Raw genomic sequence first — 23409 nt, 5'->3', positions numbered from 1 at the left:
GAGGAAAACTTGAATATTTTCCAGCAAGAAAGGATGAGGAGGAATAAAAACTCTGGCAGCCTGGGGAGGGCAGAGCCAAAAGTGCAGTTGGAAGGGGCACAGGAAGAGTTAATTAAAGCTTGGGAAGTTGTGGATTTGTCTGCAGCTTGGGCTGCCTGCACAATGTTTGTCCTTTCCAATGCTGGCCCTGGTGCTGTGTGAAATTAGAATCATGGAATTATCAAAGCTGGAAAAGCCCTCTGAGATGATCCATCCAGCGCTAACCCACATCCCCAAGTGTCACATCTGCACATTGTTCCTTTCCACCCCTAAAAATGAACAGAAAGCTGCACACTTGGAGATCCTGTTCAGCTCATCTGAAGTGCCCCCAACAGCCACATTTACAAAGAATTCCTGTGTCCAACAGGGCCTAAAAAACCACCCCCAAACCCTGCCCTGTGGATTTCAGGAGCTGTCAGAGCTTCCCCAGGACCCTCTCTGCTCAGGAATTGTTTTATTCCAATGCCAGCCTGACCCTGAGCTCTCCCTCCTGGCTCCCACAGCCCCAGGGGGAGGCACTGCAGCTTTTCTGCCCACTCAGCCTCTCAACTGGGGCTCCAGGAATGCAACTGGTTATTAACTGAAGCTGGAATTGAATTGATCTGGAATGTGGCACAATGCTAGTCACTGTGGATGTTGGGATGGGAAGCCAGGAGGCAACAAGTGGGAAACTGATGGAACAAGATGGGCTTTAAGGTCCCTTCCAAGAATAATCATGCCATGATATAATTTTATAATGCTGTTTTTAACTCCTTTGTAAAGATAGCTGTAGAGTTGGGGTTTTGGGTTTTTTTTTTTTTAAGTATGCATTGAACTTTCAGGGCTTTAAAATTAATGTTTTCTGGGGTTTTTTTGTTTGTTTTTTTCTTATTTTATGTAGTACGAAATCCATACACAGGCCACAAGTACCTGTGTGGTGCATTGCAGTCTGGAATTGTTCTGCTTCAGTGGTATGAGCCAATGCAGAAATTCATGTTAATAAAGGTAAGCATTTACTTTAGTAGTTTAGTTCAACAATTATCCAGTTGTTGAAATAACCTTTCCAGAGTTTGTGATGGAAAGTACACCTCGGGCTGGTGCCATTTGTGGCCTGCAAGCACTTGAAAATCTGGCTGGACACATTTTGACTCAGAAAATCTTGTGACTGAAGTAATTTAAGTAATATAAAAGTGCTGGATCAAGCCCAGCACTGGCAACAACAGACCATGATCCACCTCTGCCCAGCTTCAAAAGCAGTGAAAATTAAAATTCCATGTATTCATACTTTGTACATGTTGTTGCAGAGTCATTTCGAGGTAAAATCAAACTCACAGAGTCCTGCTGATGTTTTGTTTTGTTTTGTTTTGTTCTGTTGTCCCAGCACTTTGATTTCCCCCTGCCCAGCCCTCTGCATGTGTTTGAGATGTTGGTGATCCCAGAGCAGGAGTATCCCATGGTGTGTGTGGCCATCTCCAAGGGCACCGAGCCCAACCAGGTGGTGCAGTTTGAGACAATCAACCTGAACTCTGCCTCCTCCTGGTTCACCGAGATCGGGGCAGGTGAGGAGGCCCTTGCTCCCTCTTCTTCCAGCTGGTTTGATGTATGGGAATGTTGGATATTCCTTCCTTGGAGTCTTTTTTTACAAACCCTTTAGGCGTGGCGGCTTCTCTGCCTGAAGCAGATGGAAGCTGAGCCCAGATTGGCAGGACCTGGAAAAGCTGGAGAGGGATTTGGGATAAGGGATGGAGGGACAGGACACAGGGAATGGCTTCCCACTGCCACAGGGCAGGGATGGATGGGAGATTGGGGAGAAATTCTTGGCCCTGGAATGGAATTCCCAGAGCAGCTGTGGCTGTGCTGGATCCCTGGAAGTGTCCAAGGCCAGCTTGGATCACCCTGGGATAGTGGAAGGTGTCCCTGCCCATGGCAGGGGTGGAATGGGATGGGATTTAAGGTAATTTCCAATCCCAGTTTTCTCTGATTCTCTGTTGTGCTGACCTGCCCACATCAGTAAAAACTGTCCTTACAAAACACCTTTTTTTTTATTTAAATTTCTTTAAAAATCAATCAGAGCCTGCTGCTTGGGTTCTCCTTTGTGTTTCCATGCTGTTTCCTGGGATCCTGCTCTTTCCCCTCCTTTCCTGCACAAAAACTCCCAGAAATGGATTCTTGTCCATCCTCCAGCCCTTGGGGGAGGGCTGTTATCTCCAGCTGGCTCTTAAAAAGCAAAGATTTGGGTTATTTTTAAGACCTGGTTGATACTTTGCAGCTGCTTTTCTCCTTTGCCTTTCTTAGATGTACATTTTTACCTTTAAATATTGTTTTTTTAACCAGCTGTAGAAACAACTTCATTAATAAAAACTAGGGGAAAAATATCTATTAAACTAGTTTATTATCATCACAATAATCTTTCCAGATGTGGATTTCTGGGAAAAGAGTGGGGGTTTTAGGAATTAAAAGTCCTCTTGTTTATTGTGGTGCCTCTCTATGGAGGAAGATGTGCTGAACCTTAGCATAAAATATGTTTTATCCAGTAAAAGTTGTGTTTTCCTGTTAAAGAGCTCTTTGAACAGAGAGGTTTGTGCTTCTCTCAGAACATTCTGGGATCTTAGAGCCATTAAAAGTCAGAGTAACCAAAAAAAAAAAAAAAAAAAAAAAAAAAAAAAAAAAAAATCAGAGTAACAAAGAGCACAGTGAAAAAAACTTGAGGTAGGAGGGGCAGAGTCTCTTGATGTGATATAAATATAAAATAATCTGGTTTTTTTCCCCAGGCAATCAGCAGTTGGATGCCATTCATGTGACACAGCTGGAGAGAGACACTGTCCTGGTGTGCCTGGACAGTGAGTAACACAAAACTCCCTTGGATAATTCACTACACCTCGTGCAAAAACTTGGGTTGCCAAAGTTGTTGATTTGAACTTACACCACGAGTTTGTTTTGGGTTTTGTTTTTTGTTTTTTTCCCCCTACATTATTAATTTGTGTTGTAATATTTCCAAAAAGATCGTTTGGATCAGTGGGATTTCATTTTGGTTTTTTGTGATTTCACTTTCCCTCTTGGTGTGTGCATCACTCTTGTCAGTTTAAATCCACCCCAAGTGATAAAAAGTTTCCTGTTTTTATTTTGAGAGAAAATGCTCTTGTGTTCTTCTATAGATGTTAAGTTTGGGTATTTCTATGTGCCTGAAAGATTAAATTTGTATTTTACACTTTCAGTCCTTTTCAGCACTGGGTTTTAATGCTGGTTTTTCTCTTTCTCTTGAGAATTTGTGAAAATAGTGAATTTACAAGGGAAATTGAAGTCAAGCAAGAAATTGGCTTCTGAGCTGAGCTTTGATTTCTGCATCGAGTCAGTGGGTGAGTGATTTGCTGCTCTGGTGTCTCTCAGGGGTTTAAAAACTCACTGTTGAAAGCCTGACTGGTTTCTGGTCATTTCCATAGCAATGAGAACAAAATCTGGGCAGGAAAAAGTGGTTTAGTAATACATCAATCTGTGTTAGCCTTCTAAAAGTTAAGATTTTATTTCAAGTAATAGCACATCTATTTGTTTTAATAGTCAGGGTAATAATATTTGAATGTAATTCTCAAGCTGCTGTCTTTAGACTAGGACAGGAGTCTTTTTAAAACTTGAATTGCAGCTGTCAAACAAGATTTTCTGCTGTAGTAAACTCTGAGAATCACTGAATTAAATCACTCAGAGCTGGCAGCTCTGTGCTCTCTCTGTCCCTGAATGGAAAACTCCCATTTTCCATCATTCATCTGTTTTGAAGTAACTGTAATAATTCAGGTGATGTGTCATTTCCAGCAGCCCGCAGTGCTTTGGTTGGCACTGTTTGTTTTTCCACTTCCTGAGGGGTTCTCCAGAGGCACTGGGAAAACAGGGATGCAGGGATGGGGAGTGATTGTGTCCCCTCTTTGCAGTGTGCCTTCAGGACAGCGTGCTGGCCTTCTGGAAACATGGCATGCAGGGCAAGAGCTTCAAGTCAGATGAAGTAAGTGACCTCCAGCCTCTCCACTTTAATTCCTCCTGTTCTTTATTTACCACTGGCTTCTCTCTCTGCTTCCCAAGTGAGAATGCTCCCATTGCACAATGTTCAACATCAAATTATCCATTTCAGTCCCGTACTTTGCATTAAATTGCATCTGAACGTTTCTTTCCTTCCAACTCAGGCCAATAAATTTCCTTTGGCTGCTGAAATGGACTGAATATCTGCATTTTTCTGCAGGTGACCCAGGAGATATCTGATGAAACCAGGGTTTTCCGCCTGCTGGGCTCAGACAGGTAATCTCCCTGCAGAAACAGAAACCTTTTGTTTTATTTAAACCAGCTTTTCTAGTTCCCAGCTGGGCCTGGCTTCCAGCCCAGCCCAGCTCTGTCTGTGGGCACCAAGTGTCAGGGAGAGAGAGGAGATGCTCTTGGCTTGCAGGGTGCCCAGTGCACTCCTGCCTTTGGATTGTCCTGTTGAGCTGGGAATTATCTTAGTCAGTTAAAAACAACCTTGGCTGGTCTGGAAACAGCAAACTAGAACTCCCTTAGGTTTTAATCCCAGTGATCCAAATCCACACGTTATCCAGAACATGCAGCTGATCCTTTCTAGCTGCACAGGTGGGCAGAGGTGCAGCTGTCCCCAGGTTTGCAGCCTGAGCAGAAGCTGCCCCAGGTTGGACACGTTCACTTGTGGATTCTCAGGCAGGAAATGGACAGGGATGAGTCCAGCAGTCACTTCCAGCCACAGAATCCCAGACTGGTTTGGGTTGGAAGGGACCCTAAAGTTCATCTTGTTCCACCCCTTCCATTAGACCAGGTGGCTCAGAGTCTTGAACACCTCCTGCTCTCAAATCCCTGATCCTCTGCTCCCTCATCTGGCCTTGGAACTGCCAAACCCTTTGGTTTGTATTTTTCATCTCTGTACAAATGGAGCAGGAGTTTTTCCTGCCATTCCAGTGAGGTGAGGAATCACCTTTTTATCTTGGATCACTCTGGAACTGCTCAGGTGCAGAGGTGAGGATCAGGGGCAGAGACTGTTCAGAGACTTCATTTAAAAACTCTTTGAGGAAAACAAAAAGCAGAGACAAGTTTAATCCTAAAAACAACAAGAACTGGTGCAGAGAAATGCTCAGCATTTGGGAGAGAGAGGGGAGATCAAAGGCCAAACCACACCAGCTGATGGTCAAGGTCCAGCAGTGGTCAGTGTGCCAAGACAGGGACAGAATCATTTTCCAGAGTGGCCCACAGGAACATGATCCAGCAGGACAAAGGCAGAAATGAGGCTGAGTGATCCCTGTGAGCCCATGAGGTGATAAATATTTAGGAGGGAGGGGAATTGTTGAGGTTGCTTATCAGAAAATGTAGGAAGGATAAACATTTGGGCTGCAGATGATGGGATTGGGGAATTACAGAATGGATTGGGTTGGAAAGGACCTTAAAAATCACCCAGTTCCAACCCTTCCACTGTATCTTGTCCTTCAGTGTTTTTATCAGAAGTGATGCTGGAAAATGAGGGAACTGGCTAAAGAATGAAACACCCAGGATGTTTGGGGGAACCTCCATCTCCAATCTGTAGAAATCCCTGAATTTCCTCCTCAGGAGTTACACCAAGAGCTGTTTTTTTCCCCCACTAACTGTGAACCCCATTTGTGTTTTGTTGCAGGGTGGTTGTCCTGGAGAGCAGGCCCACAGAAAACCCCACAGCTCACAGCAACCTCTACATCCTGGCTGGACATGAAAACAGTTACTGAGCAGCACTCACCCACCAAACAACAGAGGGAACTGGCCACGCTGGGACCCAGGAGCTCCAGGAAACAGGGACTGGCCCCTCCTTGTCCTGACACCAGAATTGTGTTGGTTTTTAGGGTGGGAATCAATCCATTTTTGCAGCTGGGAACAGCTGGTTCTGTCTCTTGCCACTGTGTGGTTGGTTATATCGAGTTTGCTTAATAAAAGCTGAGATAAAGAGCCCTTTACTCGTTAGTTCTAGGGAAACAGAGCCTTGAAACATGTTCTGCAGTAAAGGTGCCATAAACTGTTAAATATTTCCCTTCCCCTGGATTTTCCTTTTGTTCTGTAGATACAGATCTAGTGCTGGCTGTTGCCCTGTTTTATACTGAGTCTTATTCTTAATAAAACAAAGATTTGTGTAGGAAGTGAAAGTATCTGCAAAGCTTTTTGGTTTTAAATCTGCCATTGGGTATGGCTTTGTATAATAGACTATTTAATCCTTATTTATTAATCTGCTGCTAGGATGGGGTAATGTCTAACTTTTAGCAAAGGAAGGTTGCAGAGCAGCTTACTTTTTTTTTTTTTTTTTTTTTTTTTTTTTTTACAATTGTATAAAGATTTGATTATTCTTTTTCCTTGTAGGGATATAGTGCATTACTGAGGGGTGTTGTTACCGTGTTGGGTGATGATGTAAAAAAAAAAAAAAAAATGCAGTTTTGTACAACAAAGTATTTTGTACTGATTTTTCTGCCTGCAGAATTGCCATAAAAGGGATTTTCTTACTTCCTAGATGTAGGGTGTGTGTACACAAAGTAGAATATTGATATCAGACTTGTTGCTCCTGGGTGGCTGTGTACAATATCCATATGTGTGTGTGTGTGTGTGTGTGCATGCGTGTGAAGTTGCCTGGCAGTGTGTATTTTTTATATATATATTTATACATATATATATAAAAATGTACAAAACATATATGCTTTATTTTCATAAGTTAGGGATAAGCCTTGTGACATGAAGTGGAAATTGTAGCAGGTCATCATCCTTAATGAATGAAAGTATCATGTATCCGACTGCCCACGACGTGTGGTTTATTTATGCCCTTCCAGAGGGCAGCCACAGCTGAGCCTGAGCAGCATTCCAGCTGCTGTGCTTTGGGAATGGCTGCTGCCCCAGCTGGGAGTATAAATAAACATGATAAGAACCAGTATTCTTATATCCAAGCTTTGATCACTTTTTTGGTCACCTGCATTTTTTATTTTTTTTTCCTTTTTTCTCTTTCTCCATTGAAGAGTCGCATCGGTTCCTTTTGTCTTCCTCATTAATTAAAATTCTTGAGGTACCATTAAATATAGACTGACTCCAGGAGAGCATCTGGTTTTACTACCTCACATTACCCTGCTGGCTTTGATGTGAACACTCCTCGGGCAGGTGCAGTAGCAGCTCAGAAACATTGGAATTGAAAAGGTTTGGGTTTTTTTTAATTAAATGCCTGTTCAGCTCCTGAGATCTGCTGCCTAGGAAGGAGAGGCTGGAATTCCCAGGTCATTTGAGCAGAGCAGGAAAGGTGTGTGACAGCTGGGAGTGGTTTGGTGCTGTGTTGGCTCCATGATCCATAATTTAACACAGAGGGAATTGTCTGGGCCCACTTGGTGGCTCAGGAACATCTCCTTACTCAGGACAGCTGCAAGTTGGGAAGGTCCAGAGGGGAAAACAGCCCTGCACACTTTGAGCATTTTAGGCCACTGTCATTCCAAACTAATTCTCGCTGACTTGACATCCACATCAAGTCAGGCTTTTCAGTTCTGACACTGTGTCAAAGCTTAATAGGTAGTCAGTATACAGATAAAATTTACAGATCACCCCACAGAGCATGAAAAATGTGCTTTGAGGGTGGTCAGCTGGAATTGGATCAGTATTAAAAGCAGGAATTGAGATTTTCATCTTTTAATGGAGTTCTCTAGTATTGAAATTACTTCTCCACAGGTAACAGTGACTGGTGATTAACCTCAAATGGTGCCACTCCTGGTCTTTAAAACAAAAAATTAAGGTGAAGTGAAGCACCAGGTGTAGATATTGTAGAGCAAACACTTTTTAATTTACCTCATTCACTACAGAAGGTAATTTCAGCTTCATCTTTGAAAACACTTAAAGGAGATCTCTAAAAGACTAGAGAAGCCTGTAAATAAAATCAGAATATTTATGGGGAATAACTGGAGTAAATAACTCTTAGGTCATGACACTGTCATGCAGAAATAACGAGCTGAAAGTATTTTTCTTTGACACAAATGGCTGGTGTTTTGCTGGACCATAAACTTAGGAAAGTCCTCTTTTCATTCAAACCTTCTTCAGCTGTTGAAGCATTTCTAATGGCATGTTGTGAAATGCTTTCTGCTGGTTTCATAGACAGTGGCATTTTTTTTTTTTTTTGGCATGATCTGCAAGATGCTGTTTCCTAGTGTAAAACCTCACTTTTGTTCCGTACCGCAGAGCAGATTTGTGTGTTCTGCAGTCAACTCAGCCAGCCTCGGTGACTCTGATCACTATCATTTTGTGTTTGACTGTTTAATTTAGTCTGCTGTTGTCTGTACCTTTGTTTTTGTGGAATTTCAACCAGGCTTGAGAAAGCCTAACAGGGGGAGCTCGGGGGTGATGAAGCAGAAGTTTGCTCAGCCCCTCCTTCCTTGCTCAACATTTATCAAAATTTCAATTATTGGATGCACGAGGGTCACGTACCCGACTTGAAAGCCTTAAAACAAGACTCCCAGAGCTCTTGGCAGTACAAACAGCACGGGAAGAGCAGTCTGTGGATTAATCTCTTTGGATTTCCCAACCAAATTCCTTGCAAGTGAAGAACACAGCTGGAATTGTGCTGGCATCTCGTTTGAGAAGAAAGGTACAACGTATCGGGGAGCCACGGTGTTTCTGGATGGAAAAGACAGGACTGGGAGACTCTGAAATGTGCTTTTTTTTTTTTTTTTTTTTTTTTACCTTGTTTAGTCGTTAGGTGTAACTGAGACTCATAACTGCACTCGTTCAGTTTGTGTAACCAGGCTTTGTTCCACGGGAATTTCTGTTGCAGTTCAGTCTATGCCAAATAAACTGCTTTATTTGATCTGTGGCCTGGTGACTCGCTGGGAACAACAATACCTTGTCGGAGGGATCTGGGGGAGAATCCAGCCCGTCTCCAGGTTTTGTGGCTGCTGTGGGAAGGGCCTGGCGCCGCTGGTCTCCATCCTCCAGACTGCTGGGAGCCAGCAGCAGCTCCTGGGGACAGCACAGGAGGGAGAAATCAGAGCAGGGAGAAATTATTCCCTGCCCAGCCCTGCTGCCAGTCACCTGGGAACAACAAGGAGTTGTTTGGCTGGAAAAGCAGGGGCTGGTGGGCTTCAAAGAGCTTCTCCAAGTAGGAAAACACAGCTCAGCTTCAGATCTAGAGCAGTTTACACCTTGTCCTCACATTTAGGCTGTTTGCTGCAGGTGCTTCAGGTGCTGTACCTGTATCCCAGATTTTCAGGGATCTGCTGAGGTAGAGGGAAAAGAAGATTGAAAAAAATGTGCCTTTGGACAAAACAACTGCCAGTTACTGGCAGTTACATTTATTTATAAATATATATACAGGAATATTCCTCCTCTGCAGGAGATTGTTATCTCTGGGGAGGTCAGTCTTGGCAGCCGGAATGTGAGGACTGCACATCCCTGAGGAATGTGGCTTGGGAAGAAAAATAATTCGTGGATCTTTGTTCTGAGTTGGGAAGGACCTCAGGAAAGGGTTGGAGGCATGAGGGGGAGTGGGGTGCTCACACTTATATTCAGAACTAATATTGAAAGCAATATCACCCCACAAGAGTCACCTTAGTCAGGGGATGAGGAGAGGGGTGAGGATCCAAGAACCCAGACAGGGGCACCAGGAAAGAGAACAGCTTTTCAGGGATGGAAAGGCTCGACCGGAGAAGGGTCTGGGTGCTGGCAGGAGCCCGTTCAGTGACAGAGACCTGAGACACTGGAACTGTGCAGGGGGAAGATGTTCCAGGGAAACCTCCAGGGAAGTGCGGGCACTGCTTAAGGCTGCAGAAAGGCTGCTCCCTCTTCCAACCCTGCAGGAAAACAGAGTCAAACCTAGCCATCCTCTGGAAAGGCAGAGAGGGGCAAAAACAACATGATCACGGCAGGGGGATTGGAGCTGGATGCTCTTTAAGGCCCTTTCCAACCCAACCCAAGCCAAGCCATGAGCGGTTCTGTGGCTCCGTGAACGCGGCGCTGCGGGGCGTGAACCCCGGCGAGGATCCAGCGTGTGTGCCCATGGCAGCGGCCCCGGGGATCCCCCGCCGTCCCTCCTTTCCCCGGGGGCCCGCCCCAGCCCTGGCCGTGTCCCGGGGCGGTTCCCGGGGCCGTCCCCGCCGAGGAGCCTCCCCCGCCCCGGGCCCGCCCCGGCTCCGCGCTGAGGGCACGGCGGGGCCGCCCGGCCATGGAGCGCTACGAGAAACTGGGCAAGGTCGGCCAGGGCTCCTACGGCGTCGTCTTCAAATGCCGCAATAAAGACACGGGGCAGATTGTGGCCATCAAGAAGTTCCTGGAGTCCGAGGAGGACCCGGTGATCCGGAAGATCGCCCTGAGGGAGATCCGCATGCTCAAGGTGGGGCGGCGGCGGCGGGACGGAGCCCGCGGGGGGCACGGGCTGTGCCCGCCATGGAGAGCCCTGAGGGGGCTCTGGGGACGGTGTGAGGGGACGGGGGGTGAGGGGACGGGATGTGAGGGGACGGGGTGTGAGGACAGCAATGAAGGGACATCATGAGGGGACAGGGTGTGAGGGGACAGGCTGTGAGGACAGCAATGAAGGGATAGAGTGAGGGGACGGGGTGTGGGGACAGCAATGAAGGGATAGAGTGAGGGTACAGGTGTGAGGACAGCAATGAAGGGATATTGTGAGGCTACAGGGTGTGAGGGCAGCAATGAGGGCACAGAGTGTCTTGAGGGGACGGGGAGTCCTGAAGGGACGGGGTGTGAGGGGGCAGGCTGTGAGGACAGCAATGAAGGGATATTGTGAGGCTACAGGGTGTGAGGACAGCAATGAGGGCACAGAGTGTCTTGAGGGGACAGGGTGTGAGGACAGCAATGAAGGGATATCGTGAAGCTACAAGATGTGAGAACAGCAGTGAGGGCACAGAGTGTCTTGAGGGGACGGGGAGTCCTGAGGGGACAGAGTTTGAGGGGACGGAGTATGAGGGGATGAGGGGACAGGGTGTGAGGGGGCAGGCTGTGAGGGGACGGGGTGTGAGGGGACGGGGTGTGAGGGGGCAGGCTGTGAGGGGACGGGGTGTGAGGGGACAGGCTGTGAGGGGACGGGGTGTGAGGGGACAGGGTGTGAGGGGACAGGCTGTGAGGGGACAGGGTGTGAGGACAGCTGTGAAGAGACGGGCCATGAAGGCATCTCTGAGGTGATGTGGTGTCTGTCCTGAGGGACAAGCAAAGAGACGAGTGTGAAGGAGCACCATGAAAGTGCCCGGGTCATCAGTTCCTCTGGGATAAAGCCGGTGAATATCCGAGCCCTTTGTCCAGGGGTGGCGGTGCCCGGTGACCCTGCCCAGCCCAGGCGGGAACAGGGGGAGCTCAGACACGGCCATGAGCAGCCGCCGGGTGCCCGGGATTCCTGCAGGAGCCGCAGCAGTCACGGTGTGCCCTGCACCGAGGGATTGACCCAGGCTCTGTCCCCATGGAGTCTGCGATGTCCCGGGCAGTGTGGGCATAGCTCTGCCCTTGGCGTGTGTCACAGACCCCTCTGTGTCCGGGAGATGCCCCAGAACAGCTGGAGCCAATATGGGCAATAAGTGAGGGTAGACAGGGGGACAGCCAGGGGATACACAGCTCTCTCTGCTCCACAATTGGTAAATCTCCCCCAGCTCCTCCTTAAAACGCCCTTTGTGAGCCCCTGGTTGTGCGGGGTTGAATCCAGCTGTGGATTGAATCCCAGGGGCTGTGCAGGGTCAGGTATTCCACATGGAAGTGACACAGTGAGCCTTGTCTTTGCTGATCCTTTCCTGTGAGAGCTCATCCTCACACAGAAACAGGTTACTCCTTCAGCCTCTGGCTTTATTTTCCCGATGAAATAAAAGCAGGGGAGCACCTGCAGTGAGTCACATCCAGGTCTAGCCAGTGTGCAGAAATGAGGAGAGACCCGGGAGAAAGGGGGAGAGGATGGGGTAAGGTTTCCTTTCACACTCCAGCTCTGGGCAAGGATTCTCCTTCATGCATCTGCAGACTGTTGGGACTCTGTCCCATCTCTTTGGAACTTGTGTGTTCATTCGGTCTCCATAGTTTCCTGAGGCTTTAGAAATGTGTTGTGTGGGGGGAAAAAAAAAAAAAAATCCTTTTCTTTGTTACAAACTTGCTGCTGGGTGATGGCACGCAGTGCCCTCAAGCTTTGTGTTCCAAGAAATGGGAAGTGTCCCCTTTGCAGTTTTTCCAGGGTGCTCATGATTTGTACACCTGTTATCCTGGGAAAACAATCATCTAGGAAAAAGCATAATTATTTTTCAGTTAGATTTTGGGGAGAAGCAGCCTAAGTTTTTTTCCTATCTCACCCTGTGCAGTTCCTGATGTTATAAATGCATATTATATAGTTGGTTTTTCACAAATATTAACATGAATACTATATGTATAATTGTACTGTATTATGTTTTATTAACAGAGTTTAGAAAGGTAATGAATGTATATTTTCTGATGGTACCAGAGGGTTAACAGTAAAAAGACTGGGTTGGTTTTTTTTTTTTCTTTGTAACATCTAAACTGACCAAACCAGAAGGTATGAGGGGGTTGTCACTTTGTATCCCGCATAAAGGCTGCTGACTTTCTGTTCCTTATCCAAATAAAAATAACCAGAAACCTCAGGAGAAATATTTATGAAACCCATGTTAGCAGACAGAGTGGAGTCACCCACAAATTAATCTATCAGATAAAATGATTGAGGATACTTGAAACAAATAAAACTCGAAGAGAGTGTTTGAATCATGCATTAGGGTCTATTGAATATGTAACAGAGCAATCCTTAAAAACAGAAATCTGAAAGTGTGAAGGTGCTCCTGGCTGACTTTATGCCGAGAAACTTTTGCTCTTCTGCCTCCTACATGCCTATTTTTATTATTTATTAACCTTACAACTTTTTCCAAGAGAGCAGGACTCGTTTTCCACCCTGACCATCCCGTCCTCTGTGTGTTGCAGCGACTGAAGCACCCGAACCTGGTGGAGCTGCTGGAGGTGTTCCGGAGGAAGCGGCGCCTGCACCTGGTGCTGGAGTACTGTGAGCACACGGTGCTGCATGAGCTGGACAAGCACCCCCATGGGTGAGTGACCCTCTGTCCCTGCTGCTGCCCTGTGCCTCTTCATTCATGTCATTAATTACAGCTGAGGTGTCTCAGCCCAGTGCCCAGGACTGTCTCTGTTGCTGTGCCACAAAAATTCCTTCACAGCCCCGCTCACTGTGGAGGTGGGAGTGCTGAGCTGAGAATTTGGGAGAGCAGTGAACCCCAGGGCTGGGAGCAGCTTGTGTCCTGCTGCTTCCACTGCTCTGCACTGTGGGCACTGGGCACCCAGATACACAATCAGGGACTTGCAGAATCACTGAGGTTGGAAAAGCCTTCTGAGTCCAACTGTTAATGCAGCACTGCTGTTTTCACCACTAAACCCTTGTCCCCAAGTGCCACATCCACACTTCTGAACACTTTCAGCCCTCCAGAGTGAGGAAGAGTTCCCAGGAGCTGTGCCTGCACCTCTCTGCAAAAACTTCTCTTCCAACAGGTGTGAGCCACACACAAGGTTTGTTCTGACACCTTGTAAACGCCACTCCTGCTGTCCCTAATCCTCCACGGTGCCTTGGTGCTGTGGGAACGCAAAGCAGAAGTCCATGGATCATTTCACAAGCCTGGGGCTGTGAATTGCCTGCAGGAGATTGATGGGGGGTTGAGTAAACAGGAGCTGTTATTTACTCCTTTTCTCCTGCGTGAGGAGCACCAGGAGAATGGAGCTGCTGACAGCACTTGGCTTTGTGAGCTGCCACCCCACCTTGAACCTGTTCTCCTGGAATCTGAAGAGAGGATGGACAATTCTCTTTGAAGGAAATGCTCCCCATTTGCTGCCTGTTCATCAGAACAACTCCAGTGTGGAGGAGCATGTAACAGCTTTGCTTTGCTTTTCAGCTTTGCTAGGGCAAGTCTTTGGTGGTCAGATTAAGATGGGTGCTGATTCCAGCTCATTTGACCAACTCCATCCCCTTTTCAAGCTCCCAGAGCAGCACCCCCATCATTCTGGGATGTTTCTGGAAGGAATCTCTACTCACAGTGTCAGCAGAAAGTGAAAGCCAAGCTTGAAAGAAAAACTCAGGCTTGCATTGTTTTGGTTTATTTTGGGGTATTTTTTTTTCTTTATTATGAATCAGAAGCTTTTCAGCATTAAATATGTGAAATAAAATTGTGCTTGAGTTGGAAGATGCCAAGATTGTCACTTGTGCCTTTCCTGGGGCTGTTGAGGATCATTACAGACAAACCAAGGAAGTTGAAGAACTGTTGCCCAGTAACTGAAAGAAAGGAGAGTGTTTGCTGGGAGGCGTTTGCTGGCTGTGGGAGGGAAGGAGAGGGATCCAAACCAAAGCAGAGCTTTATACTCTTGTCTGAACCCCCTTCCCTGGCCCATTTTTCACTTCTCCACTCTGGACAATCACAGCAGCATTCCATGTCTCTATCCCATGAATACTCCAGCAGTTCCAGCCCTGGGAGCTGCTGATGCAGAAATTCCCGCTGGCATTTGAGGATTGCCAGGAATTGTGGATGTGAAGACAGGACAGGATCTGACAGGGACTCTCCCACTTTGCTGTGTGCTCATGGCAGCCCATGGTGGCTGTGACAGTGGCACCAGACAGAAATCCTCGTGTCTTGTTGTCCTGCCTGGCTTTGGAATTGTTTCCTGACTTCCCAGAGATCCCTGTGCAATGTCAGCACTCATTTTACCCTGAAATTGTGAATTTATTATCCATGGCCAAAATAAACCTGTGGGGTTTTTTTTCCAACAGGGTGCCAGAGTACCTGGTGAAGAGCATAACCTGGCAGACTCTGCAGGCTGTGAACTTCTGCCATAAACACAATGTGAGTGCCCTGACCTGCACTCATGATTGCTGGAACGTGGCCTTGGAAGAGAGAGGGGGGTTCTGTTGGCATTTTCCTGATTCCAGAGCTTTCATGGGATGGGGTCAGATGGAATGTCCTGTTTTCAGCAGGAAACACATCTGAAATACTGGTGTGTACCCACACCAGCTGCCTTCACTGTCACACAGCCCCTTGGCTTGGCTCTCAGGGAATGATTTGCTCTGTTGGCCTTAGATGAGCTTCAGGAGGAATGGGAATGATCCTGGTGTCATTCCCTGTGCCCTGAACCACTGCTGACCTTCAGGAACCTGCCTTACAGCTCAGCAGCTGGGACCTGAACAAACTGCTGCTGATTTCACAGAAACTTCTTCAGTTGACTGGCATGGGGTCAAATCATGGCACCAGTGAAAAGATTTCAAAACTTAGACATAATAAACCCATTGTACTCCCTCCTCTGCTCTCTGGAGGGAGACACGACTTGTGTCCCTGACAGATCCTTCAGTGGGAACATTTTAAGAAGCAGGGAAGGAGAAGGAGCCTTTTGCAGAAGCTCTTTAGGCAAAAGCTCTTTGTTTTTGTTCCTCTGCTGACATTTGAGATTTAAGAGTGGGGCAGGAGATGGCCCTGGAATGAGTGTTTTGTCTTTGCTGAGAGAATTATGTCCAGTTGAGCCACAGGAACTTGGCCACAGGTCTCTCCTGCTTCCAAGATTTGCATCTTTTTTCCGTTCCCCTGCTCAGTGTGGAAGATTTAATGGAGTTTGAGAGCAGAGGGAACAATGAGCTGCTGCAGCCTGACCTGCTGTAGATCACAGGTAATGAGGTTTTATGCAGCTGCCCTTTCTGGAACTCCGTGACTGTGGTTTAATAAGCAGCATTTCAGTCCTCAGGAGGAGACACAATAATTTACCACCAGCTTGGCCAGGAAAGTTCAAGGTGTTTGCTCTGAAGTGATGATGGGAGAGGGACAATGAGAGTGAGATCCCAGTGAGTTGAGCAGAGAAAAAGAAATAAAGGTCTTTGTCAGTTTGATCAGCAGGAATTCTTTGCCAAGCCCAAATTCAGTTGTTGTGAAGGACAAAGTCACCTCCAAATAGTCACAGAATTGCTGATGTTGGAAGGAGGCTCTGGAGATCTCATCCAACCCTTCCAGTCAAGCTGGATCAGTTAGAGCAGGCTCTTCAGAAACTTTGCCAGCCAGGATTTCAGTATCACCAAGGCTGGAGGCTCCACAGACTCCCTGTGCAATCTGTTTGGGTGTCTGGCCACCCTCTCAGTAAAAAAAGATAAAATAAATTGATTAGGTTTAAATGGAATTTCCTGCAGCTGGGAGCCTGCACAGTATCACTCCCCGAAGGTGGGCCATGGACAGATCACTGTCCTGCTGCTCAGAAATCCCTTCAGCTCCCCTTTCTGCAGGAATAACTGTGTGCCAGGAGGATGTGGCTGAATTTACCTGAGGGACAGCTTAAATACTTCTAACCTTGCTTTTTTTCTTTTTTTTTTTTCTCCTTCCAGTGCATCCACCGGGATGTAAAGCCAGAGAACATCCTGATAACAAAGCACTCGGTCATCAAACTCTGTGACTTTGGATTTGCTCGAATACTCAGTGAGTGCTGGCCCTTTATGAGTGTAGGATGAGCCATTCCAACCCTCACTGACACGCTGCAAATCATCCTGTAGAAAAGGCTGTGTGTTTTCCTAGGGAAGCTGGGTAGAGATTCCTAAACCTTGCAGGGAGGGAGCCCAGACACGGCGGTGACATCGGAAAACCAGCTGAGCTCCCGGCTCTGGGAGATGGAGGTCGCCCTCGGGCGTCCCGGAGCTGCCCAGCCGTTGTTTATGCAGGGCTGGAGACACAGCTGGAGCTCCCTGGCAGGAAGATCCCCTCTGGCTGCCTCTGCAAACAATGCCTTCACATTTTCCGTTGTAAATATACCCCCTAATTTGGGGTTTTATTTAGCTCCTCTTCAGACAAATCACATGGGCTCCGAGAACTGCCCACTGGCTGCTGCAGGGCCCTGCTGTCGAGCTCTGCACATTTTCATTTGGAGGAAAAACATGCTCTTGATTTTTACCAGATCTTGAGTATTTCCAGAGTTGAGTCCTGCTGGTGGCCAGTGACTCACCCAGCTCTGGCCTGCCCAGGAGATGCCCCAAAATGTAACAAATGCTGATGGCTCCAATCCTGTTAGCATTGAAACACACAATCACAGGATGATGATGTGCAGGGGCTTTTATTGAAGAGCTCTGGGAATCAGGGTTACAGGGTACAGACTCAAATCTGACTCCAACATGGATTAGAGATGGATGTTTTTATACCCTTTTGTTATATAACTCCGTATTAATTATTAAACCCATATTGTTCTATTGTACACATTGATCTTACCCAAGCATGAATCCTTGTAGTTTCCACCAGCCCCCAAAACATCGTTTCTTAAACAATAATCATATTCCATCACTAAACAATCATCACAATTAACAATCACATCACTGACCAGATGATGATGATGATGCAGGTGCAGTTTGACACGATCTGGTAAAGACAAAACTCAAACCTTTGTTTCCAGGGCCTGCCCAGCCCTGGTTCCCTTTCCCAGGCCTATCCAGGCCCAACCTTTCTTTCCACCTCCCCCGACTCTATTGTACACAATCCCTGTGATTTTTAGAAACATTCTAACCCTATTCTATCCATCCCACGTTCCTGCTGGTGTCGCCCAGCGGGTCCCAGTGACTCGTACACAGATTACGTGGCCACACGCTGGTACCGCTCCCCGGAGCTGCTGGTGGGGGACACGCAGTACGGGCCCCCCGTGGACGTCTGGGCCATCGGCTGCCTCTTCGCCGAGCTGCTCTCGGGGCTGCCCCTGTGGCCAGGAAAGTCGGACGTGGATCAGCTCTACCTGATCCGCAGAACGCTGGGTGAGTGTTCTCTGCACACACAGCTCCCCGCAGCTCGGCCGGGAGGGATTCCTGCACTCTGTGCTGGGAATGGGGAGTGGCCAGCGGGGAGTTCACCCTTTAGAAGGTGTTGGTTTGTCCGAGGGGTTTGCTGGCGTTAAGGACGGTCTTGGGTTTTCCTGGCATGATGTACGTGTGCTAACAGGATCCCAATGGAAGCTACTCCAGCACCTTTGCTGCCTTTTCCAGCCCTGGAGGAGATTCTGATACAGTTGGAGTTTTCCTGTGTCTGCAGCAGCAAGAGCAAAGGCCTTGCTGCCTATTTGCTTGTTTTCCATGTCAGAGCTGTACAGAACTCAAAACTCCCTTTTGCCGCTTTTCCCAGTGCTGGCTGAGAATCGGGATCATTGCCTGCAGACTGCCTGGAGCCATCCCCTCCCTCTCCTCAGCAGGGGAGCTGTGTGTGCTGCAGGGCAGATGGGGAAAGATGTGGGATGTGTTTGGTGACCACTGGACTCCCCTCCTGGTCCCTTGGGGTGATGCTGGGCTGGGGGAGCAACACAGCACAGCACAGCAACCTCAGCTGTCTCCACACAGACAAAAACACGAGGTGCCTGTATCAGAAAGGACCAGGTTTTGCATAAAGGTTTCAAAGATCCAGGTGTTTTTCAGGGTTTGGTACCAAGCAAAGTGGTCAGTGAACAGCTGGATTTGATTCATCCCAGCTTTAAAGATCTCAGGAGTGTTGTCAGTGCCTGTTGATGGCTGTGTGAACATCACAGCTTGTCTGTTCCACGTGTTTCTTGGTGTTCATCCATGAATTTAGGAGACACTCTGTAATTATTTGTTAAATAAAAGAGCCATTATTCCCCCATAACACTCAAACTAATCCAGTCCCATTGATTCTTTTCAATTTTGGTGTGTAACATCTGATTTCTTGGGTGACAACGAACAACCCCCCACTTTTAACTGAAATTTGTGGGAATGAACAGAGAGTTGTAATTTTAGCTGAGCAGTTTATAAAACTACAAAGGTGACTAATGGCTTTAAACAGATAAGCTCCTTATCTAGGAAAATGGTTCATCACTGATTGCTTCATCCTCCAGAATTCATTAATACCAGTGTAAGTAAAATCAGTTGTAATTGATTTTTAATTGATTGGATTGCAGCCAGAGGAGATTCCCATTGATTGTTGGATCCAGGTGCTGGAGTGAGGCAGTGCTCACAGAGCTCCTTGATTGAAGCTGTGCCATTTTGGGGTTGGCATTGTACTGGTTCCTTTCCTGTGGGTTTGATTTGAACATTTTCCTCTCTCTGGGGTGCTCTAAGCTTCAAAAAACGCTGCCTTGGGGAACAGCTGCAGCGGGTTCAGGTTGGGGCTGTGCTCCAGCTCTTTCCTATACAGCACCCTCAGAGTGTCCAAAGAGAATTTCACCTAAAAGAAGTTAAATTTCCCTCAAGCTGGAACACTTGTGGCCCTGCCTTTCCTTCAGCACAGTCACACAGCTGTGGGATCACTGATGGCCAAAATGGACATTAATTGTCACAAAATAACATTGCCTTGGCTCACTTGGTGATATTCCACCTCCTCAGATGTTGTCTGGGATGGCATCAGCCTTGTTAGAGGATTCAACCATGTTCAATGCAGGCACTGTCAAATCAAGCAAATTATTCCAAATTTTTAATTTTTTTTTTTCTAATTCTTGCTCAAAGGGGATCTCATTCCCAGGCACCAGCAAGTGTTCAGCACCAACCAGTTCTTCAGTGGGGTGAGAATTCCAGACCCAGAGACCATGGTAAGAGCTTCCTCCAGCTGCACTTCCCTCCCTTCCTCATCCTTTGCTGTGGAGCTTTCTTTCCCTTATCCAAAATCTTTGTCCTCTGCTTTGTAAAGTGCACCAGAATATTACTTGGAGGTGGCTGAACCTCTCAATGACATTTCAACTTACAGCCTGTGTAAAAGCAGTCAAAAAATATTTAATCTCTGCTGTTTTCCCCCATTTCTGGTGGCACATCCTCAGTGCTGCCAGGTCTCTGAGGATTTGGAATGATGGAGGCATTTTGTGAGGAACAGTTCGTGTTCCTGTGGGAAGCTGGGTCTTGGTACCCTGATGAATAGAAAGTTTGCTAATGTGAGTCCATTCACTGGTTTGTTCCCTGCAGGAACCACTGGAAATGAAATTCCCCAATATTTCATACTCTGCACTGGCTCTCATGAAGGTAAGGAAGCTCCAGCTTGTGGAGGAGCCCTGCACTGGGATAAACAAATCAGTTGGTGTGAGAGTCTGGGGCTGAGTTATCAGAGATTCATTGGAAAATAGACCTGGTTGCTGCCCCATGTGATTGCACCTGTTCCTTGAGCCACAATTCCTACTATAATTGTGGAGTTCCCATCCCTGGAAGTGTCCAAGGTCAGGCTGGACAGGGTTTGGAGCAACCAGGAATAGTGGAAATGTCCCTGCCCAGGGCAGGGGGTTGGAACTGATGATCTTTAAGATCCTTCCCAACCCAAACCATTCTATCATTGATTTTTGTGATTGTTGGATAATTAGCTGCTCCTCAAGCTTCCTGCTGACTCTGAAAAACCACTCTTAGAATCCATTAAAAACATCATTACCACCTGTAGCTGTGGGAATATTCCTGGGCTGTGGGGAGCAGCTGGAGCTGTGCAGGGCTGTGTGTGAGAAATGTTTTATGTGATCTTTTGGAAGAGCTGCCTTCGGATGGACCCTGCAGAGAGGCAGAGCTGTGAGCAGCTGCTGCAGCAGCCCTACTTTGACAGCTTTAGGGAGGCAGCAGAGCTGGGCAAGGAACGTGAGAGGAGCCCTCGGAAACCAGCCAGGCTGACTCGGAAGCAAATGCCAGGGGTGAGCTTTCCATAGAATTTTCCATGATTTTTTCCATTATTCCATGCCTAAGTGATGCATTTCTGTGTGAGGCCAGAGTATTATGAGCCCCACAAAGATTCATCACACTCTGAGGGTTGCCAGCAGCCTCTCAGAAATGGCTTTAAAAATTAATTTAAAATTTAATTTAGAATTAGTGAGGTGGCTTGATCAATGGTGTTTGGAAAAGCAAAAAGGTTTTAATTAAAGAGAAAATAATGAACTGTACAGAACAAGAGAATAAAAGCCATGCAAGGTGCAGGGAGGATCTTTACACCTGCTAAGACACCCTGAAAATTCACTGAGACTCTGTGCTCTCTCTTAAGTATTCAATGATCCAGGAGAGTTTTTGGCTTGGTGCCCAATAGAAAACATCCACAGTCCTTGAGGAACAGCTCAAAGATCCAACAGGTGCCTTTGTCCTGGCACTGGGCCAGTTACAGTGAGTGGATCATCAAAGTTTCTGCTTCCTTTCCTTACAGCTGAAACAGAGACTGAAACCCAAATGTTTCCCTAATATGGGAACACCTGCTGGGGTGTGGGGGAGCAACAGGGGCTGTTCTTCTGTTGGCTCCCAGGGTGTTGGGCTGGTCTTGGCTTTATCCTGAGGAGAAAACAAAGCCCCTGGCTAAAGAGTAACTCGGTACAAACTGGATTTTGCACTGCAGCTCCATGGGGCACTGGGGATAAACAGCACAGCCCTGTTTGGAATTGGGAATGAGGCACACATGGAACTGTGCACACATGATAAGGTTCATCCAGGAATGTGCATTCCTGACAAAGAGCAGCAGGAGGGCTGAACAAACTGGACATACTCACGGGGCTGGTTTAATTTTCAATGCTCTGGTGCTTTTTAATCCTGAATTATGGAGATGGAATAAACACCACTTCTGTTTGTAACTGCTGAGGGGACAGGAGCCTGTGCTCAGTTCCACATTACCCCATGCACTGGGTGTTTCTGCAGCTGGAGCTGCCAATGTCTCCCTGCTGTTCTGGCTTTTCCAGACTCCATCCCAAGTCCCCAAATCCAGCCTCACACTCACAATGCAACTCATTCCACAGCTCTTTATTCCTGTGGGCCACATTCCCCATGGGAGCTCCAGTGCTGAGCTGGGAACAGGCAGGGAAGTTGGAGGTGAGGGATGGAGAACTGCTACAGGATGTCAATTCCTCACTCTTCCATTTCTATGACCTGGGATATTCTTCTTGCCTAATGGAATTCTTGAATGAGTTGTTCTAGTGGCAGTTCAGTCGTAAAACCACAGAATCTCAGCTTGGAAAGTACAGGGTAACAGTAGGAATAGTTTTATAGCTCACATTCCATGTGGAAATTGATTCCATGTGTGCTTTATTCCCGTTCCAAACAAATACACATGGTGTAACTTTTCCTTTAGTTACAGCACCTGCCTCAGCTGACCTGCAGCAACATTCTCCCAACTTTGGACAGCAAGAAGAACTGCTGCAAGACAAGGAAATCCAAGTACCACCTCCCAAACATCTGACCAGGTGGCAGATCAAAACTCAGTTGTTCAAAGTCCTCCAGGATTTATAAATGGAGGATAGGCAGTGGAAAACTGAATTACTAAAAGTTACGGCATGTACAGGATGGTCTGTCCTCTACTCTGGGTCACTGATGGACAGGAAGTGATGCAAAAAGAGCTCCAAGCTCATCTTAGTGCTGTGTCCAAATGCAAAAACACATCCTGCTTTAATTCCTGATTGTCCCCTGGTTCAGGATTACCCATCCCAGTGCTTCCAGTAGGAGATTTCCAACTCTGCCCTGGCTGTCCCCTGCATTTCAGACGTGGCAGGAGAGCTCAGCCTTGCCAAACACACGAGTCCCTGTGGTCCCTGCTGTATGAGGAGCTGTGTGTGCTGCTCAGGGGGTGAGAGGGGAAACAAAGACACACCGGGCTCACTCCTGCCCTGACAGAGCTCAGAGTGCTGCTGATTACACTGGCCCAACAGAGCAACAAGATTCCTGTTGTTTTTCAGTCTTTCCAGAGCTTTTCCTCCAAATTTTGTCCTTGAATTCTGCTTCTGACAAGAGTGAAGGCACTTGCTTGTAGTTACAAAAATGATTTTATCAAAACTAATCACGAATGTAATTTGTAACATTGGCCAGACGCAGGCAGGAATTCTGCCTAAGTGTTTGTATTAGGACGACTGGGGTCTGTGGAATCTCAGAATATAATACTGTGTTAATTTTGAATAAAAGAAATGTAGCTTCTTTTTCCAATTTACTGGAGGTATTTTACTATATAGAGCTTTACTACTGGGCAAGAACATCCTCTTCTCATTGACACTTAAAGGAAAAATGTTTTGCCAGTACATTTAGTGTTCCACAACAGTAAAAGCCCTGTCAGTGGGACAGATGCCATGTCCTGTGTGTGCCTGCTGGCCTTGTGTTTCCTTACACATAGAAAGCCACCTCTGACACAGCACTGACTGCTTGGAGTCTCTGCTTTCTGCCCTTCCCTACCCCCAAAACCAGAGATTTACTGCAAATGCTGTGTTCTCCCTGAGGATGAGCCATTCCCTCTGTGCTGGCACTGTCAGCCCCACTTCCAATCCTGAGGGCAGTTTTGAGTCTCTCACAAGAAAGGCATTGAGGGGCTGGAGCATGTCCAGGGAAGGGAACAGAGCTGGGGAAGGGTTTGGAGATTTCCCGAGGGAGCTGGGAAGGGGCTGAGCCTGGAGAAAAGGGGGATCAGGGGGACCTTGTGGCTCTGCACAAGTCCCTGCCAGGAGGGGACAGCT

The 23409-nt window shown here is 47.2% G+C and overlaps 2 protein-coding genes across 3 annotated transcripts in view; both read left to right on the top strand.

Annotated features, from left to right (window-relative positions):
- The window catches only part of MAP4K5 (mitogen-activated protein kinase kinase kinase kinase 5), a 59204-nt gene extending 50290 nt beyond the window's left edge, over nucleotides 1-8914 (top strand). The window contains exons 26-32 of the mRNA XM_083863436.1: nucleotides 920-1023; nucleotides 1400-1577; nucleotides 2790-2858; nucleotides 3282-3374; nucleotides 3939-4009; nucleotides 4244-4299; nucleotides 5669-8914. Of these exons, the coding sequence (XP_083719562.1) occupies nucleotides 920-1023; nucleotides 1400-1577; nucleotides 2790-2858; nucleotides 3282-3374; nucleotides 3939-4009; nucleotides 4244-4299; nucleotides 5669-5756 (659 nt within the window). The 3' untranslated portion in view covers nucleotides 5757-8914. The remainder of the gene's footprint in view (nucleotides 1-919; nucleotides 1024-1399; nucleotides 1578-2789; nucleotides 2859-3281; nucleotides 3375-3938; nucleotides 4010-4243; nucleotides 4300-5668) is intronic.
- A 1241-nt stretch (nucleotides 8915-10155) lies between these two features.
- Nucleotides 10156-23234, top strand: CDKL1 (cyclin dependent kinase like 1). 2 transcript variants are annotated; one of them, XM_083863056.1, is made up of 9 exons: nucleotides 10156-10366; nucleotides 12949-13070; nucleotides 14792-14864; nucleotides 16382-16472; nucleotides 17585-17785; nucleotides 19478-19560; nucleotides 19928-19984; nucleotides 20476-20631; nucleotides 22044-23232. In XM_083863056.1, exons 1-9 carry the CDS (start codon nucleotides 10199-10201, stop codon nucleotides 22149-22151), a joined length of 1059 nt encoding a protein of 352 aa, XP_083719182.1. In that variant the 5' UTR covers nucleotides 10156-10198; the 3' UTR covers nucleotides 22152-23232. The 2 variants fall into 2 exon arrangements, with proteins under 2 accessions (XP_083719182.1, XP_083719183.1); XM_083863057.1 differs by lacking the exon at nucleotides 20476-20631 and having other exon boundaries at nucleotides 22044-23234.
- The last annotated feature ends 175 nt before the right edge of the window (nucleotides 23235-23409 follow it).

The sequence above is a fragment of the Zosterops lateralis genome, assembly GCF_965231275.1.
Source record: "Zosterops lateralis genome assembly, chromosome: 6".
In the NCBI taxonomy this organism is placed as follows: domain Eukaryota; kingdom Metazoa; phylum Chordata; class Aves; order Passeriformes; family Zosteropidae; genus Zosterops; species Zosterops lateralis.
The sequence above is the reverse complement of the archived record's forward strand: the minus strand, read 5'-3'. Positions and strand labels throughout refer to the sequence as shown.